This window comes from Bombyx mori, chromosome 18 (assembly GCF_030269925.1).
Source record: "Bombyx mori chromosome 18, ASM3026992v2".
Classification (NCBI taxonomy): domain Eukaryota; kingdom Metazoa; phylum Arthropoda; class Insecta; order Lepidoptera; family Bombycidae; genus Bombyx; species Bombyx mori.
In genome coordinates, this window is record NC_085124.1 from 13,612,934 (window position 1) to 13,633,710 (window position 20,777).

Consider the following 20,777-nt stretch of genomic DNA (forward strand, 5'->3'; position numbering starts at 1 on the left):
TTCTTTATTTTAGGAACGATAAGTCTATAAGTTAGTTACTGCGTAATGCTTTGTGAAGCGTAGGCTATTTTAATTGTTTTAGATGTTTTAAAGTGGTGTGTCTATTGTAAGCCGTGATTTTGGTATCTTTTCTATTTCTGGAATAATGCAAGCATCCGATTCCAATTTAAACGGCATAGTAATTGCAATTTCTATGTCATCGAAATTTCAATTTCTGGAGACAATGAGGTCTATAGGATCTGGTCTAAACGACGTGTTCATAAAATACCGCTATCCCTCGCCTCACTCTAGAGAGAGAGAGAGAGACAGAGAGAGACACAGAGAGAGACAAAGAGAGAGAGAGAGAGAGAGAGAGACAAAGAGAGAGAGAGAAAGAGAGAGAGACAAAGAGAGAGAGAGAGAGAGAGAGAGAGAAAGAGAGAGAGAGAAAGAGAGAGAGAGAAAGAGAGAGAGAGAGAGAGAGACACAGAGAGAGAGTCTTATACTTTGTGCAGCGGTTTCCTGGCTTGGTCCAGGTTGGGGCTGAACTCTCGATCCGACCGCATCGGAATCAGCCGAGGTGTCATGTATACTGGCTTCTGGTCGTCTCCCGCTGGAGTAGGCTACGCTACCTCGCCCGGAGTCCACATTCGACGACTGACCGCCGTTCTTGTCGTAGTCTGAAAATAAACATCGAAGCTGCTAAAATTTCCATGTGAATTGGTATTTCTTCTTTTTGTTGTTTTTTATTTTTTTTAGTGTGATATTTGTAAGTTCATCTCCTATCATTCACATAATATGACGCTATCGAATTAATCCGCTTCTTAGATGTTTTTATGGACACACACAAGCTATGCACCGACTCATGTTAATTAATTAGAAGACACCACAACGCTACTGGCTTTGCATCTTGAGACTTGAGTCGAACTCTCAGTGGCATTGGAAGGTGACTTTTCGGATGTTCAGATCAGATGTGATTGAACTGCGACCCATTGAGTTTCTCGCCGGATCTTCTCAGTGGGTCCCGATTCCGATCCGGTGGTAGATTCTGCGAAACACTGCCCTTGCCAGGACTAGTGTTAGCAAATTCTCTCAGGTTGAGCCCGTGAGCTTACTACCCGTCTGTGCGTAGCTGGAATAGTCCCCTATGCTACCAGCGAATAGGTAAGGAGGAAAAGAAAATAAATTGTGGCCGAAATGTGTACCAAAGTGGTACCAAAACGTATCTTCGATTCTACAATAATCTCTAATCAATTAAATCCAATAAAAAGCTACATGCATTTAAAAACACGAATTAGCTATAAAAGTACTTTTAAAACAAGCTTATCTATTTAGATAATTTGTCTCAGCTGATTTGTTACCATAACTAATTATGGAAATATTTGCTTTCGTTAACGACCCAATGATTTATTAGGAAACTCTTTGTGTCGCAAACTAAGAAGCATTATCGTCTGGACATTGATTTATGGCGGCTCTTATAAATTTAAAAGGTTATTTTTTTATAAGTAATCCTGGAAATTGTTTTTGATTTCGACTTCTTTGAATTTAAAATTTAATTTAGCTCCATTAACGAGACAGAGATCCGGTACGGTATTTAAGATCATATCTTGGTGTTTGCACGGATTATTTGCTGAATAATAAAGCTATAAGACGGTTCAATATCGTCTAATAATGTGAAATATTCTACTATTAATGTGATTATTAGTTCGGAAAATCAAAAACAAATGTTCTTTTTTATTGAATCAGAAGGATTAAATTTCGTCAAATCATAAGGCTTTGATAAGATTTGTGTTAAGCGTTGGGGAATCTGATATTGCTTATTTATTCTGCGGTCGGTGTTCTTAAGAGATTTTTAGACCTCCGAGAACGTTAGATACGAGATACATATTAGGTGAGGTTCCGTATAACCTGAATGGGAATCAACATGCAACTAAACAGAGCTTCACAACATTAGTCTAAGTAAATGAAGAAAAATAACTGAAATATATATACATCGATAAACTCTGAAAAAAAGCTCTGAAAAGCGATAAGCTCTGAAAAGAAATCTGCAAAAAAGCACTTTTGAAATTTAAGACCAGAAACCGGCTTACGTATTACGGTATCTTAAGATGGGGGGCCGCATACATACTATGATGTCTATGGGGTCCAGTAATCACTGAATATCTACCAGTTATGTTATAATTTGTTCATTCATCCCAGTATCATCTTTTTTTTTCTTACATATTCTAGTAACCTTGAGGGGTTATACTAGATTCGCCGAACGATTAGGTAAGATCACAGGTCTCTAACCTGGTGACGTTGCTAACACTAGTCCTAGCAAGAGCAGTGCTGCACAGAATCTACCACCGGATCAGAAACGCAACCCACTGAAAAGATCCGGCGAGAAACTCAGTGGGCTCCAGTATCATCAAGCAGCAGTCTAGTACTGCTAGAGTGCTGTTTGATATGTAGTGGTGTGGTTAGTGGAAATGATCGCTCATTTAGGCTATTTTCTGATATCAGACAAACTAATTAACTATTTTTTTATTAATTAGTTGATTTAAGAGATCACGGTCTATCTAGTGTTAAGTGGAAACCGGAGCCTGTAGACATCAACTACATAAATGCCGCCACCAATCTTGAGGTATGAGTTCTTAGTCTGAGTTGCATAGTAAAACGGATTCCCCACCCTTTAAAGCGTAAGGCTTTACTGCTTCGCAGCAGAGATAGGCAGGGTGGTCGTACCCAACCGCGCAGTTTCACAAGGCGCTTAACCATCAGTAATTGATTGTAAGATCTAAAATAAAACGTTGATGTCTAAATGTTGTAAAATAATTTCTCGTACCTGAACTGGCACCAGATCCTGCCCCTTTCTTCCCGGTAGCTTTCAAATCTTCTATTCTATTCGGGGTTTGCCGTGACGAGGAGGGCTGCGGATTGTATGCTTCAGTTTTCCCACTAGAATGGTAAACGCTGTCTGCGGACTTTTGGCTTGCATTCTCATCGTTTGCCGCCTGTCCCGTCGTTAAAGTATCTTCGCGTTTTGGTCCCACTGAATCCGGCGTCCTACGATTATGGCTGTCAGGCGTTCTTCTGTATACATTTTCGTGTATTCGCTGAGATTCTATAGATCTACCACTCGTCCTGATTCTATCTTCGAAACTTGACCTCCCTTGTGCAGCTAATCTAGCTCTGAACCCTCCATCATCCGATTCTCTTTCATCGTTTCTGTGAAGGTTTTCTTCAGTTGCTTCTAGAAGGTTAGCGTGAGAGTTCCGCCTGGATCTGTCATGACTGTATGGAGTGGATGCTTCAGGTCTTGATTGCGGTTCATCTAGTAGATGAGGATGTGATGCTGCCCGTCTGCCTTCGACTAATCCTCGTTGCCGGATGATCTCTCGTTCTAATTGCTGTGGACTTCGAAGATCTGGTCTTGAATGCGATTCGAACTGGAAGCATTTTATGGGCAAGCTATAGAACGTTTATGTTTGTTTTTGGTTCAGACTGACCAACTGTTTTCATTTGTATAAAATTATTAAAATAAAAACGTATTTCGGTTTTTCTTATCTAGATTTTATCACTTGCATAGTAATATGTTACATATCATTTTGCCTATGCTATTGCCCAAATTTGCAATGCAAATGTGAAACGATTAAGGGATATTTTATTGGAATCGTTTTTATGAATGTTATCCATACTAATATTATAAATGCGAAAGTAACTCTGTCTGTCTGTCTGTCTGTCTGTTCCTCTTTCACGCCTAAACGGCTGAACGGATTTTGATGAAATTTGGTATGGTGATAGATGATAACCTAGAAATGGTCATAGGCTATAAATAATCACGCCATCGTTCTTAGGGGGTAGGCAATAGGCAGATAACTAAATTGAGTTAGTGATTTTTAGTCGTTTTTGTTGGGACTTTTGCTCTTTCACGTATAAAAGGCTGAACAGATCTTGATGAAATTTAGTAAGGTAATAGATGGTTACCTAAAAACGGATATAAGATCAAAATGATCACGTCATAGTACTTAGGGGGTAGGAAGTAGGCAGAAAACTGAATTGAGTTAGTGATTTTTTTATGGTTTTTGGTGGGAGTTTTGCTCTATCATGCCTAAACGGCTGAACGGATTTTGATGAAATTTAGTTAGGTGATAGATAGTAACCTAGAAAAGGATATGGGCTATTAATATTCATGCTATCGTACTTAAGGCGTAGGCAGTAGGCAGAAAACTAATTAAGTTAGTGATTTTTAATAGTTTGGTTTAAAAGTTTACCTCATTCACGCCTTAACGTCTGAACGGATTTTTATAAGACTTGGTTAATATAAAGATAGGATCCTAGGCACGGACACAGGCTACTTCTTACGGCGGGAAAATACCTCATTCCCGCGGAAATCTAGCGTGATCGTGTCAAGAAGCGAATGACGCCATAGCTACTGAAATGATTTTAATGTTTTTTTTACTAAGACTTAAAGTTAGTATTTGATCACTTTTCTAACTTAGAGGGTCGGTAGGCGCCATAATTTAGGGAATTTACCAACTGTGCCTACCCAAGCGGGCAGACGCACGAGGGCAGACGTCGTCGTCGCACGAATATTGAAATATTGCGTTACGAAACTCTATTCGTTGCGTATTTTTGGTTAGCTAAAAACGTTCTTTTTAAATTCCGAGTTGAAATAGGTACTACGGTCTACGCGTAGGGTCTGTAAGCTTTAATTTAGTCCTTTGTTTTAGATATCTAAATAAATATTTGGTAGGTTATTATTTTTGAGTCCAAGTTGACGTCATTTTCGTATTTTTATTAAGTACTTAGTTACATTTTTATTATTAGGTAGTTAAGGTAGCTGTTAGATGTAGGTATTTTCTTAACCAATCATTCATATCTCTAGGTTTACTCAGATACGTATTATTCTTTATTTTTGCAGTCGCTTTCATTTGTTAATTCTCAATTTTATTCATGTGTAGGTTAAGTGTTTTTTAGCTCACATCAGGATGTTTATAGTTCGTAGTAAATTAGTTTAGTAATAGATTTTGTCATTATATTATAGTACTTTTATGTTAGTTTTGATAGATAAGTAGGTAGTACCAGTAGTGAAGAAAATTGTGTATTGTGGTGTGGTACATAAATTCAATATTTTTGAATTTATTTAGTTAATTTAGGTTTTAGGTATAAAAGGTTTGTCAGGTGCATAGTTGTTTAGGTTCAATACGTTATTGATTGATTTAGATATTTAGGTTATAAGTAAAAAGGTTTGCTTTATCGAAGTTTTTATAAAAAATTGTCTTACGTGGTAGTTTTTAAAACTACCGATTTTAAAAATCTTTAATTATTGTTTTATTGTTTTCGATATGCCACGCAAACGTAAATCCAATCTAAGCCGTAGTTCTAGCAGAGCTCGAACTGCAAAACAAAAAAACTTATGCGGACGAAGTCGCGGGTAAAAGCTAGTATCTAATATATAAAATTCTCGTGTCACAGTTTTCGTTTCCATACTCCTCCGAAACGGCTTGACCGATTTTGATGAAATTTTTTGTGCTTATCCGGTATCTATGAGAATCGGCCAACATCTATTTTTCATCCCCCTAAATGTTAGGGGTAGTCCACCCCTAAATTTTATTTTTTATTTTTTAGACAAATTTTTTTGTTTTTATTTTTTTATGATACAACATACAAAAATACATACAACCCTAAATTTTCACCCCTCTACGATCAACCCCTATTTTTTATTTGTTAATTATAAATTTTAAATTTTTTGCCAAGATTTTATTTTTTATTTCGTCATGACTTAAAATAAAAAAAAAAAAATTGCTCTAAATTTTCACTCTTATACGATCAACCCCTATTTTTTCATCCCGATTTTTATTTTTTTTATTCTATGCACAGATCCGCAATAAGGTTGCAAGATGGCAATCAAATATTATAATTGTAGTATTATAAATTGTTATTCAGAGTTTATAATTTCAAGTTCCTTTAATTATGATTTTTTTAATTCAATTTGATCTCCTGCCCTCGCCGGTCGACTACTGATCAACTATCAATCGATCAGTTATCCCTGCCAGGTGTCACCACTCATCCAGCAAAGTAAAATCACGTAGTAGGGATGAGGACGAAGCCGGTTTCCTGTCTTACTCACTATACATTTTTCAGCCATGTTTCTTTGGTTTTATTTGTGTATCAATAGTATGTTCAGTAGGTCTGAGAATCGGCTACTATCTATATTTCATACCCCTAAGTGATAAGGGTTGTTCACCCCAAAAAATTTTTTTTTATAATTTTTTTTTTGGTTATAATGAGGTATAGTCCCCAGCGCGTAACTTGGCAAGAGTCGCTAGATGCGCAGAAGTCGTTTTTTAGGTCTCTTTGGTTGTCAAGCGGGACGCGGGGAAAGATGTAGCACCGTTCCGAGCGCGCGATTGGTGAGTCAGTCGACTCTCCCCTCCCGCACCGCGTCCACGTTCCGTTCGCTCCCGGTTACACATGTGCCTACTAAAGTTGTAGGAACCCTTTGTTTATATTGAGTTTTTGTTACGAGTTGTTATTATTATTTTAAATTTAGTTTTTGTTACGAGTGTTATTGTTTTAAATTTGTTTGCAATGGCAGGACCAAATACCAATGACCATAATTATAGTCGATTCAGTCACTGAGCGTTTTATTATTTACGCCAGTGACGACAGCGACTCTTCGTTATGTCGACGATGAGGAGCCAACTCCTTCCACCAGCTCAGGTCCTACCATAAATTTAATCCAAGGGGTAGCACTATTAGAAAATGATAGTGACGACGGCGACACATAATTTTTAATATGAAGTATATTTTGTTAAATAAACTTTTTAACTTTTAATTGTATTTTATTTATAACACCTAATACACTTCACGAATTCCTCTCTTTTCTTTAACTGTCTTCTAAACACACAGGCTTAAAAATAAATTATGGCAAATAAAAAATTTAATAAAATAAAATTAACATATATGCGGGCCATAAAAGTGACAATTTTTTTGTTGCAATGTACACTATGCGCGACATTACCCCCACTACACCAAAACCTTTCCAACTTACGTGCCGCTTACTATATTATGTGGTTGAATGAGGTTTTTGAGAATTTTATATATTAGACTATAATTTCCCTAGAAATCTTATTTACGGCAACACAACGTTTGCCGGGTCAGCTAGTTCTTTATAATTTTCTCGTCGCCGTCTTAATTGTATTGTTGAACGATTTGTTTTGACTTTCAGAGTAGAATCGCCATAATTTAATATGAGGCAAGGTTACATGTAGTTGGCTTATCAGACATCTAAGCGGATGTATTCAATTATTTATTGATTGAATTTCCTGCGATGTAGGTATCACGGTCGCGCAAAATGCATGATTGAAATTGGAGATATCTAAATAATTACCGGAAAGAAATGAGACACTCTGCGAGAATTCCATCAGGAAGATTAGAGTGGAAAATGTCATAAGAGCTACTTTAAAATGAAGACAATTTACATCTTTGTGGAAAGTAGTCGTACTCGCCACATTAGAGACAAAGTTGAACTGATAGCTATTTGTTAATTGAATATGAATTTTATGAGCGCCAGAATATTGAACAAACAACCGTTATTGCTATATTTAGCGCTAATTACGATCGAGCGTAGCTGGTTTTCACCAGTAACCACATAAAAAAATTGTTAACTGCTCCAGCTAATTTAAGTATCTTGCCTAATTCTGTTAAAAAATCATTCAATATTAAAACGTGAGCATCAAAATACAGAAGAGAAGCACCGCTAACTAACGAGGTATGATAATTAAAGTTGCGCCGTGAGAAACCATGGATAATTGTTGGGAATAAGCCAATGGACGCTTTGTTAACAGTGAGAACTTTATATGGGGTCGTACAGGAAAGGTGTTGCGATACCAATGTTGTAACGAAAACGGAAATAATGTTGTAAACTTGTACTTCCGAGAGAACTGCTATTTGTAAATTAATGTCTCCATTAATTTTCAAATTATCATATTAAGTGTCAACGACTTGAACAGTTATCATTGGGTGTCAGGCCTAATTGGTAAAACACCCGTTTCTTTTGTATTGAGTATTGTTGCCATAATTGGGGCTCATAAATACGTATGAACTCATAATCACAGGCTCAGGTCATCATGTAATGAAAACGAACCGAAAAATGTTAGGGGGAACTATGAACCCATATTGGTAGTTACTAACAACCTATCCATATCTGTCATCAAGCAGTCATGCTTTCTGGTTTGAATGATTTTCTCCTGCCTATTCGTTGGTAGTCGAAGGGACTACGCTGTGACTGGTAGGTGAGGTCACGAGGTTCAACCTAAGAGCTTGCTAACACTAGCCCTAGTAAGACTAGTCCTTCGCAGAATGTACAAGCGGATCGGAATCGTTTTGAAGGAGACAACTGATACATAACCCTGACTTCGATCTCATGTGTCAAAATGAGTTAATTGACGTGGACTTCATCTTCCAACTTCGGTAAACAATTAATGGTTTGAGTACTAATGTGCCTATGAAAGAGAATTTAAAAAGACTTAGGAGTCGTAACCAATAAATAAATATTTAAAACGAAATTTTTAATTAAGTTTATTTCATTATCAGTAGTTTAAAGAATTATCAATGAAATACCTACATGGAATAAATCGGCATATTTAGTTCTATTCGTTAATGAAGTCATTAAACACTCTTTTGTTTTACTCTGATGATGCCTATTGTATGCATTGTTTTGTAAGGCCCAGAGTTGGGAGAGCTATTATTAAATCTGTGTTTATTTATCAAAAAACTTTATTTCACTTTTTAAGTTATATGTAAGCCAAGCCTGTACTTGTAATGTTTATTAGACTACAGCACGTCAAGCATTTCCTTCGATTTTCGTAGGATATCTCCATATGCGTAAATTGTTTTTCCAGTTTGATCTCGAGTTCGGATCATAAACACTAATATTTAACGGTTTTTTTTCTACAATACCTATACACATTTGAGTTCCCAATAATAAAATTTACTGTCAGTTATTTCAGACAGCCTACCCGTGGTCATAGAGCTTGCAACAGGCCAAATATCGGGAACTCACGATAAGTGAAAATGGTGATATGAATCAGTTAACTAATAGTGTTTAAGCTATAGATAGTATAGTATAGTAATAGAAACAACCAAAAAAACACTAAATAGGATGATTATTGTTTATAATTTTTTACATTCTACTAAGATATTCTAAAGGAAGTTTTATTTATCCACTGAGCGTTAGTAGATTGGATTGCTTTTTGAAGTTTGATTGTAATAACGGATATGAATATCGTAAACTTCGAATACTTAATGGCTTTGCAATAAGAACTAAAAGGATGGTTATTTCAAATTGGTATCGCTTAGCATAATTTATAAGCAATTTGCATAGAATGACGCCGGTTTTCTACGGGAAGTTTCAATTGAATTTGTAAGAGGACAAGCTACCTGTGTTTGTGGACTAGTTTTCAAGGATGTGAAATTGGCCATAGACCTCACGTCCATGTCCCGTTGGTACACCGCGCTTCTTCGTCCCGGAGGTCCGTACTGCTGGTATAGGGCGTCGGAACCAAGCGCCTGAGGTTGGGGTCGATGGGGCGACGCCAACATCTCCTGCGATCTGGCTTGGTGGTTCAGTAGCATCTTTTGTTGGACGATTTGCTGTTGCATTAGTTGCCTGAGAATCAAATTTGGCTATTAAACTTCTGTGCGCGTAATTTTGATTTTCTTTTGTAAGTTTCGATTGGATTACCGCAGAATAATGGTTGAATACTATTGAATGCTATTGACTAGAATAATGTCTCGTGATAAGTCGTGATTTTACTCATCTATGCATACAAAAACTAAAGGATGCCCGTATTCAATGCAATGCCAAATTGGCAAGAAATTATTAAGATCTTACCTATGCGGCGATGGACTTGGATACGCCATATTATTAGCCACTCCATGACTGTATTGCACCTCCGGCCTGTTTTGCGGAACTGGTCGTCCGTATATACCTTGCTCCACTTTCCTGGGACCAGTATCTCTCGGCGTTATCGGTTCAGGCTCAGGCCGTTTTCTCTCTTCACTGTTGTTTAAATTGGATTCTTCTGCTTTATCTTCACTCCCGTCCTTACTTTTAAATCTACTAGAAATCATGTCTTTTAGTGTATGATACGTTTTACTAACGGATTTGTTACTTCTCGGTGCGTCTCTTGTGCTATCTTTGCCTGTCTCTACGGTAACCGTAATCTGTTGTGAATTATTCGTGGCGTCAATTTTGGTGCCGTATGTTTTGGCGGGCACTGGTGGTTTGGGAGAATCGTAGTTGCCATTTCTAGTACCACTCTGATTCTGCTGCATGTTGTAATTGTAGTTCTCGTGGTATTGTCTGTAGTCGGCCGATGTGCCGGCTTGGTTCTGCGGGCAAAGATACCTTGGTTAACTGTGTTATTGTTCGCAATGGGAATCTCGAGACAATGGACGATTTCAGAATGGAAGTTGTTAGTAAGTTTGTGTCCATGCTATTTATAAGTCATACGAGTGAAAGGTGCATTGTAAGTTGGAATACTTTAAACTTGTATCTGTTTAAGTGATGTTGTAACTTTTTTAATGATTGAACAGCTTTATTTTATGAATCATTAAAAGGATCCGAGTTCATAGACCTAATAATTATTGGGAGTTTCGAAATCGTAATATAAAATTAGTGCTATAGAAGAGTATTCCGGTGACTGGTGATCACGTTTGATGCACCCGGGATAAAATGTAAGGCAAATAAAATGGTGTAACGCTAAATGCAATTTTATTTCAGGAAATTATATAGAAAATAATAATAATTTAAGGAATGGGTACATAGATTATGATATAGTGTTTAAAACACAAAAGAGGTAGGTAATGAGCAGTTTATTCAAAGTAGGCGTTGACACAAATTATTAATAAATGACGTGTTTCAGAGACCTACTCAAAATTATCTGTATCTAGTCCTACCTCGCTATTGAATGTCTATCGGATTAGGAACACAGATATGATACATCCAAAGGAGTTCCGCGGTTGATATATCAGGGGATATACCAACTAAGCCCGGATGGGCTCACGGTCTCAATCTGAGGGTATTTGCTAACACTGGTCCTAGCACGAGCAATGCTTCGCAGAATCTACCACCAACTTTAAACTAAGTGAGGCTGTGTCGATGGGTAATAGGCTAGCTATTATACGCGGCTTCGCCTGCGCAAGGGACTGTTATTTCCCGTGAGAATGAGAAGTGTTTTCTTATCACTTAAATAAACCCGTTGTTTCGTTTCGACCTAAACAAAGCACAAACAAACACACTTCTACATTTATAGTACATATTAAATAAGTACACGCGGGATTCTTTTAGAAATGATCGATTATCGGGGCACGTTAAAAATTACACTAGAAATATGGTTCTGCCAACCGTACTACTTAAGCTACGTATTAAGCTGTACTGGTGGTTATTTTAATGGTGGTAATTACTAGTGGTAGGACCTTTTGTGAGTCCGCGCGGGTAGGTACCACCACCCTGCCTATTTCTGCCGTGAAGCAATAATGCATTTCGGTTTGAGGAGCGGGGCAGCCGTTGTAACTATACTTGAGACCTTAGAACTGATATCTCAAGGTGGGTGGCGCATTTACGTCGTAAATTTCTATGGACGCCAGTAACCACTTAACACCAGGTGGGCTGTGAGCTCGTCCACCCACCTAAGCAATAAATAAATAATAAAAAACTTTATAAATAGCGAGAATACTGAAATATTATTCAATGGTGTTGAAACAGATCCTATATCCAGCTGTGAAGTACCATGGACTTATCATGCGCTAAACTATAGTCATCACCAGTTAATCTATTAACAGTATACTGATTTTTTGTCTTTTTTAATTGATATAGTTTGGCTAGCGAGTTCGAATCTCACCTAGTGTTAAGTCATTATTTTTTACCATCTTCAGATATGAGGTACAAGCATCGATATGGTACAAGATATAAATGCGTTGCGCATGATTACTTACTGGCGGTACAAACACTAAAAGTGTTTTTTTAAATTTATTTAAAGCATATAAAGTTACGACGTAAACAATAATTTTACTAACATTTTCCAAAGCGAATTCGACCATATTTCAACAACACTTAACACACATCACTGAACATTGATTCCTGTTTTTTTAACACAATTCAAACTTTGAAACAAAGAGATTCTCAATTTAGCTGCGTGTGTTTTTTTTTTCAAATTTTTGTTTGGGTGTAGCGTCCCGACCGGATGCGCGTTCGGTTGTGGGATAGGTTCGTGAGTCGGCGTGCTGCTTGCCGCCTCGCTGTGTCGAATGTAGCAACGCGTGAATGTAACGAACTCGCACGAATTTAATTACAAAGTATTCGCTCTTTTGTTGCAGACCATTCTACTTATTCTTCCTATAATTAACAGTATATTTTTTCGTATTAAAGCTAGGTCCTGATTATCTTATGTTCGATATTTCAGTCGTGGTGTGAGGTTTTCGGTAGGCAGCGGCTTGGCTCTGCCCCTGACATTGCTGAAGTCCATCGGCGACGGTAACCACTCACCATCAAATGGGCCGTGTACTCGTCTGCCTACAAGGGCAAAAAAAAGGTGATAAAAATAGCGCTCTTCTATATATGTCCAGCTTCACAAGAGTTAGGATGATCATTGTTTAGAATAGAAAAAAATATATATTAAGGCGTTCTCTTTGATAGCCTTTTCAAAGCTATATACTGTTAGCAGAAGTGTATTTAAGAAATGTCTTTATCTGTAATTGAATAGTAAATATTATATGTATAATTATTATATTAAATTTAATCTAATTGATGGTAAATATTTGTTAAGTTTATTTTAAACTGTGGGAAATGATGCAAACACGCACCAGTGTGTCCGGCATTACTGCTGAAAGGTCCTTGTACTACATTCCATTACAATTAAAACAGCAGAAAAAGAAGCCCTGTTAATTAATAAGCTCCATTAATATAATAATAAAAAAAATAATCAAAATTCAACTTCAAAGCGAAATAAAAATCGATAAAAATGGTTATTTTATCATAAAAGTAGTAAAAACACAATTAAAACTTCACGCATTTCAAAAATACGATTCGTTCATTCCACTTTCACCGAAATATGAAGCTAATATTCACTCGATCGATATTTTACTGTTTACTGTAAAATTGTTTAGAACACAAAACTTTAAATATGCGATGTACCTACGTAGGATAGGTATAGTTGTTGTGAATCTCGAAGATCATGAAAGTCTAAAAAAGAACATTCCCGTTTGACTGTTTATATATACAGAAAGAACCCACTGAGTTTTCGGATGTTCTGAGTGAGTTGCGATTTCGATCCGGTGGTAGATTCGACGAAGCACTACTTTTGCTAGTGCCGATGCTACCAAAGTCTCTCAGGTTCAGCTTTGTAAGCTCGCTAACAGTCGGATGAAACCAGAATAGCCCCTTTTTAGGGTTCTGGTAATTTAGTAGGATATTCTTTTTTCTACTACTGACACTTTGCTACGCTGCTCTGCGACTATTGCTTTAAGTATACACCACCAACTCATTTCTGAACCACACAATAAACTAATACGTCACTTGAGGAATATTCGTCACGTTTGAGCGGTACTTAATCTGCTGTACGTTCTGTAACCGTTGGTTTCTTAGTACATAAAACCATCGCACACTTTGAATACATATAGGGTACTTGAATATACGCAAGGTCTGCAGTTTCATAACTCTAGCATATGTTTTATAATCTATATATATAAAAATGAATCGCTGTTCGTTAGTCTCGCTAAAACTCGAGAACGGCTGGACCGATTTGGCTAATTTTGGTCTTGAATGATTTGTGGAAGTCCAGAGAAGGTTTAAAAGGTAAGATAAATATGAAAATGCTCGGAATGAAACAAAAATATACAATTTTGTTTCTCCTTTGATGTGTCCCCCGTCGGACGGATTTCTTTTGTTTGTTTTTTAAGTTTATTTTATACCAAAGTTTAGGTGTTTTATTTATCGATTGAGGCACTAGGAAGTCTGCCGGATCAGCTAGTCAATTAATATTTATTTGTGGCTTTGTTGTGGTGTGGAGATGTGATGAGACGAAATGATAATGAGGTTGTTAAGAGAGTTTTAACTATGAATGTGGAAGGCTTTAGAGGATGAGGTAGACCTAAGAAAAAATTGATGGATTGCGTGAAAGACGATATGTGTAAGAGGGGAGTGAGCGAAGAAATGTTATATGATAGAGGAGTATGGATGGAGAAAGCATGTTGCGGCGGACCTGGAATCGACTGGGAGAAAGGCAAGAGGATGATGATGATGATGATTGTGGCCTTGTTATAGCTCGCTTGGAATCTCTATTGTTAGCACTGAAATGTAATTTATTTTTAGGGTAATTATGTAGACGCCGGCCTATATGTTGTTAAGCAGTCACTAGAGCCTTCAGAAGTAAAAAGAACTCCTGATATTTTGAGATAGAAATTCGTAGTCAGTCAATCGTCGTAGTAATTTCCATATCTGCTGTGTATAGTATTGTTACGTGCTTGGGTTTGGGATAAATAAAAATTCTAATGTACCTAGTATGGATTAAGACTGTATTAACACTTAGAACACTTAACGAACACTTTAAAATTCTCAATTCATTTTTCCGCTTCGCTTCAGGTGATCCGTTCGCTGTTTCGCTTCCAGTAGTTCCGATTACTAACTGACTTTGTGATATCCCTGCAATGCTTTTATAGTCTATACGACATCCCCAGAATTATCGAGAATATTCCTCACAAGTCGAGTATTTTCGATAAGTGTTTCCGCCATTTGACGATAGATGGCGTTGTACTTTTCAAGCGTTCTTGACTTTACTAGTTCTTTTTGTATTCGTTTCTACTATTCGACGATAGATGGTGTTGCGTAACAGTATGTTTTATATACAAGCTCCTACCTCGTATATTACTATCGGAAATCATATAGTCGGTTTAATTGAAGTTTACCGTTGCCCACCAATATCAACAATGTTAGGCCTAAAACCAAATTAAGCCTTCCGCTGCCATAGCAATACAAAAATACAGAAGGTACAAGTTCATAAAAACAAATGGCATACACAAAAATTACTTCTGAATCATGCTCTTCCAGATTAATATATATCGGTAGTACAGACGATCTTTGATCAGTCGATGCATGAAGATGGTAAATTCTGTAATTTAGAATCCTATAACGTCCTATTTATATAGCAGAATCGCGAATACGTTTTAATAACATCTAACTACACTACATCAAATAATGTAAACGCACCGCTATATACTCAATAGGTCAATGGCACGTATTTTCTTATATCAACATGCCAATGTAATATAGATCTTAGGTGGATGCAGTAAGAACTACATGAGTCACACTTGTACAAGGACGAAGCTTTGTCTGGTGGACTATTACTAACATTGTTGCAATCTCTGTTTGAGGTGTTGTGTTTGTGGTTTGTAGAATGTTCTCGCACCGATCGGAGTGGATAGAGAAACATCGCAAAAGGTGCAGTAAATAATGACCACCAGGTACCATCACAGAGATACTACAACCTCTTTCCACGACGGGCGATTCTGAAGAGAGATTAGTCCTAAAAGAGATATTTAGTTTTGAGATTTTTCGCTAAAGAAACTCTTACGAATATTTACTTTAATCTTGCCACTAAATTGCAGTATTATCATAGGACCATTAATGTTTTCATTGTATTTATATGGTGACATTCAATCTGATAAAACATAGTTAGCGGCGCCAATCTCTATTTTTTGCGCAGATGGTTGATATAACCCTTCTTTCTGTGTGTAAAGTGTTACGGCCATCAGTGTGCTTAGTGCGAGTTTTTTAACGTTCTCGATAACGTAAAAGTTAACCCAATTTTGTATGCAGTTGGAACAACGCCCCTAGCAAACGTAGGCAAACGATGCCATTCCATACAAATTTGAGTTAACTTTTACGCTATCGAGAACGTTAAAAAACTCGCACTAAGCATGCTGGACCCACTGAACGGGATGCGGTGGTAGGCTGACCACAATTAACCATAAAATTCACAGTATCTTTCGAGCGCCATAAGATATCCTACTTCATAAGGTTTGTGAAAAGTCCGCTGCGGTCACCAGCCGCGGTTCGATTAAGGCATTGCTTATATCCGTTAGCGACGCTTAGTACAGAAGAAAGCTATGGTTTCGGTTGAACTGTATATTGCCTATCCAAACGCGAACAGGAAACTATCTTAATATTCCGATTTCTTTGATTTATTCCCTTTCCGGTGGTCTTAATGTTCTCTTTATACCATGTGTTTGAAGTGTACGCTTATGCCTTAGTCATGTTTTCCACACAATAGCTTAAGGGCAAGGAACTTATTGCTATTCACCGAGTGTCGTCACGGTCGTTAGACACGAGAAAGACGAGTGGACATGCGCACACGATCGTATAATGATATATTTTGTTACAGGTGTTTTTGGTTTCTTAATTCGGCGTCTATAATATGTATTTTTAAAAGCGCTTTTGTGAAAATGTGGTTTTTATTCCGGCTAGAAAGTTAGGGCAGACGCTGTATTGTATGTTTGAGACGTGGACCTCATGTCCCCAGATGGGTGTACGGGCTCCAGAGGCTACGTAACACCGCACGATAAAAACAAAGGGCAAGGAGTGGATGACATAAAAACGAACGCTTTAATATATATTCTACCACTACTCAAGACAGAGTAATAAGTTTAGTAAGTAATAAGAGAGATAAGTTTAGGGTAATAAGAGAGATATAATAGAGTAATAAGTAAATTTATTTATTTATTTATTTATTTATTAAGTCGCACCAACAAAGTGATCATCAATACAAAACATTGACAAATTGACAAAAGTTCATGGCAGATGTAATTAATAATAATTAATAGAGTAATAAGTCACCAGGGCCACTGAGCTAACAGATTCAACTTAGCAAGTACCATACGCAAGGCACGTTGTTTTAGTTTTAAAACCACAATTTTTGTAATAAATTGTTCGACATTTCAATGTCGGCGTCACAATCGATTTGCATCGGAAGTTTCTGGCTCAAATCCAATTATTCAAAAACAATGGACTTGAATTGTTGTCAGTTTCGAGAAGAGCGGAAACTCTGTGTAACAGGAAAATTGATCAAATTTGCTTAACTAAAATTTTCGAACATAATGTCTAAATTTTTAAAGGACTAATCTATGCACATACTAAACAAGGTTAATCTACAATTTTCCAATATTAATGATGATTCAATAGGATCCTATGCTAAATAAGCTTAATCTACAATTTTCCAATATCAATGATGATCCTATTCAATTGCCAGTGCATGATTGGTTTCAGTGCCATGCGTCGAATGCGTGAAATGAAACGTAAAAACAAACAAATAAAATTCAACAACTAACAACAACAACAAAACAAATTCATGGTACCAAAACACTCAGGTGTTAGCTTAATGTCAACTTTAGTTGTCTTTGACCACGAAAATTGTAAGTTATTCGAAACAATAATAAACGCGAGATATATACGTAGCGTAGTTCTAATTATGTCCGCGATTCGCGAAAACCGAGGAAAACATTAGTTTATCTATTTTCCCCTTCGAGTATACGTTAATTAGTTTATATCTAGTTTTTTTTTCACTAGGCCTTACAATTGTTTGTCGACTGCCCACTGAGTTTCTCGCCGGATATTCTCAGTCGGTCGCGTTTCCGATCCGGCGCTAGATTCTGCGAAGCAGTGCTCTTGCTAGGGTCAGCGTTAGCAACACACCTGGTTACCTCACCTACATGTTAGGGTGAAGCTGAATAGCCTCTCAATGCTGTCAGCATAGGTAGGGGGAAAAAAAGAAGAGAGATCATTGATGAATCGGTTAGGTTCAGCGACCTACAAACAGCCAGTCATCGATTAGTAGTTAAAATATAAAATGAATATATGGAAAGTTCTCTTTACCAGATAACTATAAATTATATAACATTATTGATAATTTAAAGAGAAAGATCAACTTTCTTCAAACGAACGATCACAACGTTACGATACCGTACCGAACCCACCGTACAGTTTCTAACCAACATTACAAAGCACAAAACTATACTGTTAGATTCAACGCTCACTTAGCCAGTCAGGTTTACCAAGATGGTAGGTTTTGGCATGGAAAATATAACGAACATGATGATATAAGCATATTTATTATTTAGTATTTTTAGATTTTATTTTACCATACGTGTCTCTAACATTACATTAAAATGAGTAGTAAAGAGTCACCAAAACCATTTGATTCATTTTATGTACTTAATATCCTCTGTTTATAACAGTTTTTTTCTTGTAAAGATGGGAAAAAAGTGATTCTTTCCTTTTATAAGTACTGAGCAAGGAACTGTTATACTCTATACTGGGATATTTGGCCATAAGGGGCTCGAAGTACTATTAAATAATTGGAGAAGAAATCCGAATTTGTTTAGTCTAAGGGTTATTATTCTTGAGTACTAAAGGCCAAACTATCTAAAATGTCCCTTATTTTTCCTACTTAAGCTGGTAACCTTAAAGAGCTATGTCAGAAGTAACAGAGCGAGTGGGTGAGCTCACGGAATTCTAGCCTGTCGACGTTACTAACACTAACACTAGCAAGAGCAGTGCTTCGCAGAATCTACCACTAGATTGGAAATTCTACCCACTGAGAAGATCCGGGAGAAACTCAGTGGGCTATGTCTGTGGATTAATTTACACGCCGAGCCCTTCATTGCAGGTGACGGGCTCGACGAGAACGGTGACCGGTGTTTGTGGTTACTTAAAGCACCGATAGTGGAGCCGAATGACTTGGCAAAAAGGTTCCGATTTCCTAATTACAGCTGCATGAAATATCTGATTGATAATTGGGCACAGATCTCCCGATATAAAATTCACAATTGCTAAATCGACCAAGAGGACGATGAAATAAAGATACGATATTAATAAAGTTGAGATGAGAAGCTAGATGATATGGTCGGCGTGCTTTGGTCGGCGTGTTACCTTAGCCCGTTAGTCGAACGGATATTATTTTATAGAACATACTACTAATACATTTCTTTAGTGTAATGTAATTTTGTCATTAAAAGAACTAGGTCTCTCTGTTGCTCATTTTCTGTTTGGTCATTCATTCGAGTTACCCCATTTTCGTGATTGCTATTTTAACAATCACTATACAATGTTCGAACCGAAGATTGTGTAGGGAAGATTTAACGTTACGAAATTTTGTTTTACTGATTTTGGCTATGATAGTTGATTGTCGTATGCCGATTTCTATAAGGCCTTGAACTCGGCTATTTTACTAGTGTGTGAAGAAGAAAAAAAGTTTATCTTTCATTTTCACCATGGCCGGCGCCGGAGATAAATTTACAGCTGAATGTCTGATCTAAGATGAGTTTACTTTGTAATCCTAGCTGCACAAAATTTTACTATTACTATACGATTTTGAATGGTTTTATTTTATTTATGTGGTTTACTTAGTGTTGATTGGCTACAAAATCCTACCGTCATCACAATGCGAATTCCCCACCAATCCTTTGATGCGAGGTGAAAATCCTAGTTTTAACAACTATTCCATTCTTCAAGCCGGAATATATTAATGCGGATTTATAAGCAGGCTGGTAATAATAAACCTCTATTACAAAACGTCCTTACAGCAGTAAATGCTGACGATCACCAATGTGATATCCAGAGACCACTGCTGCCAATTCTTCGGTAAATCCTTTAATCGTTTTACGACGCCCGAGAAGAGATATGGTGGCTCTATTCTATGCTACCACAAAGCCATTATTATTATTTTTTATTGAAAATAAAAGCATGCATGGTTATCCGGCCCCAATTTAGGATTCCCTGTGTAATAAGTATCTGAGACTGACAAAATATGTATATAAATAATAAACGCCCAGACAAAGAGCCAATAAATCTGTTCCTCACACAATGTTTGCGCGATATGGGCAGGGGCGCTAACCACTGCATAGCCTAGTCAGTCAAATTTATTTATAAAGTCAATATTAGGAAGTTTATATTAGTATGCTTGTTACAAGACTTTATTTATAGTACGGTTGAACGGCTACAGTTATCCGATGTCCTAGTTAAGGGCAGATACGTGTTAAGCTTCAATATTAGCTCAGCTATAAAATATAACGGAAGCTAATTTCCTTGATGTCACCTTAACAGTGTTTTTTTCATAGCTAATTTTATTGACTACACTGTGGCCATTGTTTTCTCGTAAAGTTTTGAATTTTCATATTTCACGTCTTCCCAATTTCTCACAATATATTTATTTTACAAATTTATTTATTTATTTTACAATTTTTCGCAATCTTCCACTCTCAAGCATTATGTCCTCAGGTCATTGTATCATGCTGAACACAAATAATAACTAATGATGTTATATGTAGCTAATCATTGTATATTGGAGGATGATCTGTGGTTAAATTCCACTTTAGCCCCAAATGACGTCATTCGTAATGAAGTTTTAATCACCCGTACTTCGTAAGGAATTTTGAAAATAAAGCGCTTTCAAATTCTTTAAAAAAATTATTATACCCGTATATTCTCATTTTCTGTGTCTTTTAGATCGTTTATAGGATTAAGTAGAAACTTTGAACAGCCATTGTAGTTGCGTGAAAGTTTTCCTATGTTGTTATCAACGCACAATAGATGGCTTTCTTTACTGATTAATCGGAAAAGTGAAACTCGGAGTGTTTAACTATCTTCTTAAATAATAGGGTGTTCGATTCGATGTTCAACTGATGATAACAAATATTTTCAGAACACCTTCCAAACTATTTTGTAGTAGGACGTTAGGTAGTGTGGAATGCGTAATTGG

At 36.8% G+C, this 20,777-nt stretch overlaps 1 protein-coding gene across 4 annotated transcripts in view; it reads right to left on the reverse strand.

Moving 5' to 3' along the window:
• LOC101744177 (uncharacterized) overlaps positions 1–20,777 on the reverse strand; it is a 108,045-nt gene that overhangs the window by 10,301 nt on the left and 76,967 nt on the right. For 3 of the 4 annotated variants that reach the window (XM_038017315.2, XM_012690922.4, XM_038017316.2), the window contains 4 exons: positions 9,860–10,359; positions 9,406–9,634; positions 2,804–3,407; positions 486–659 (listed from right to left, as the gene is read on the reverse strand). In XM_038017315.2, coding sequence (XP_037873243.1) covers positions 486–659; positions 2,804–3,407; positions 9,406–9,634; positions 9,860–10,359 — 1,507 coding nt within the window. Of the gene's footprint in view, positions 1–485; positions 660–2,803; positions 3,408–9,405; positions 9,635–9,859; positions 10,360–12,045; positions 12,257–20,777 lie in introns of those variants that run through there. The other variant, XM_038017318.2, reaches the window with a different exon arrangement.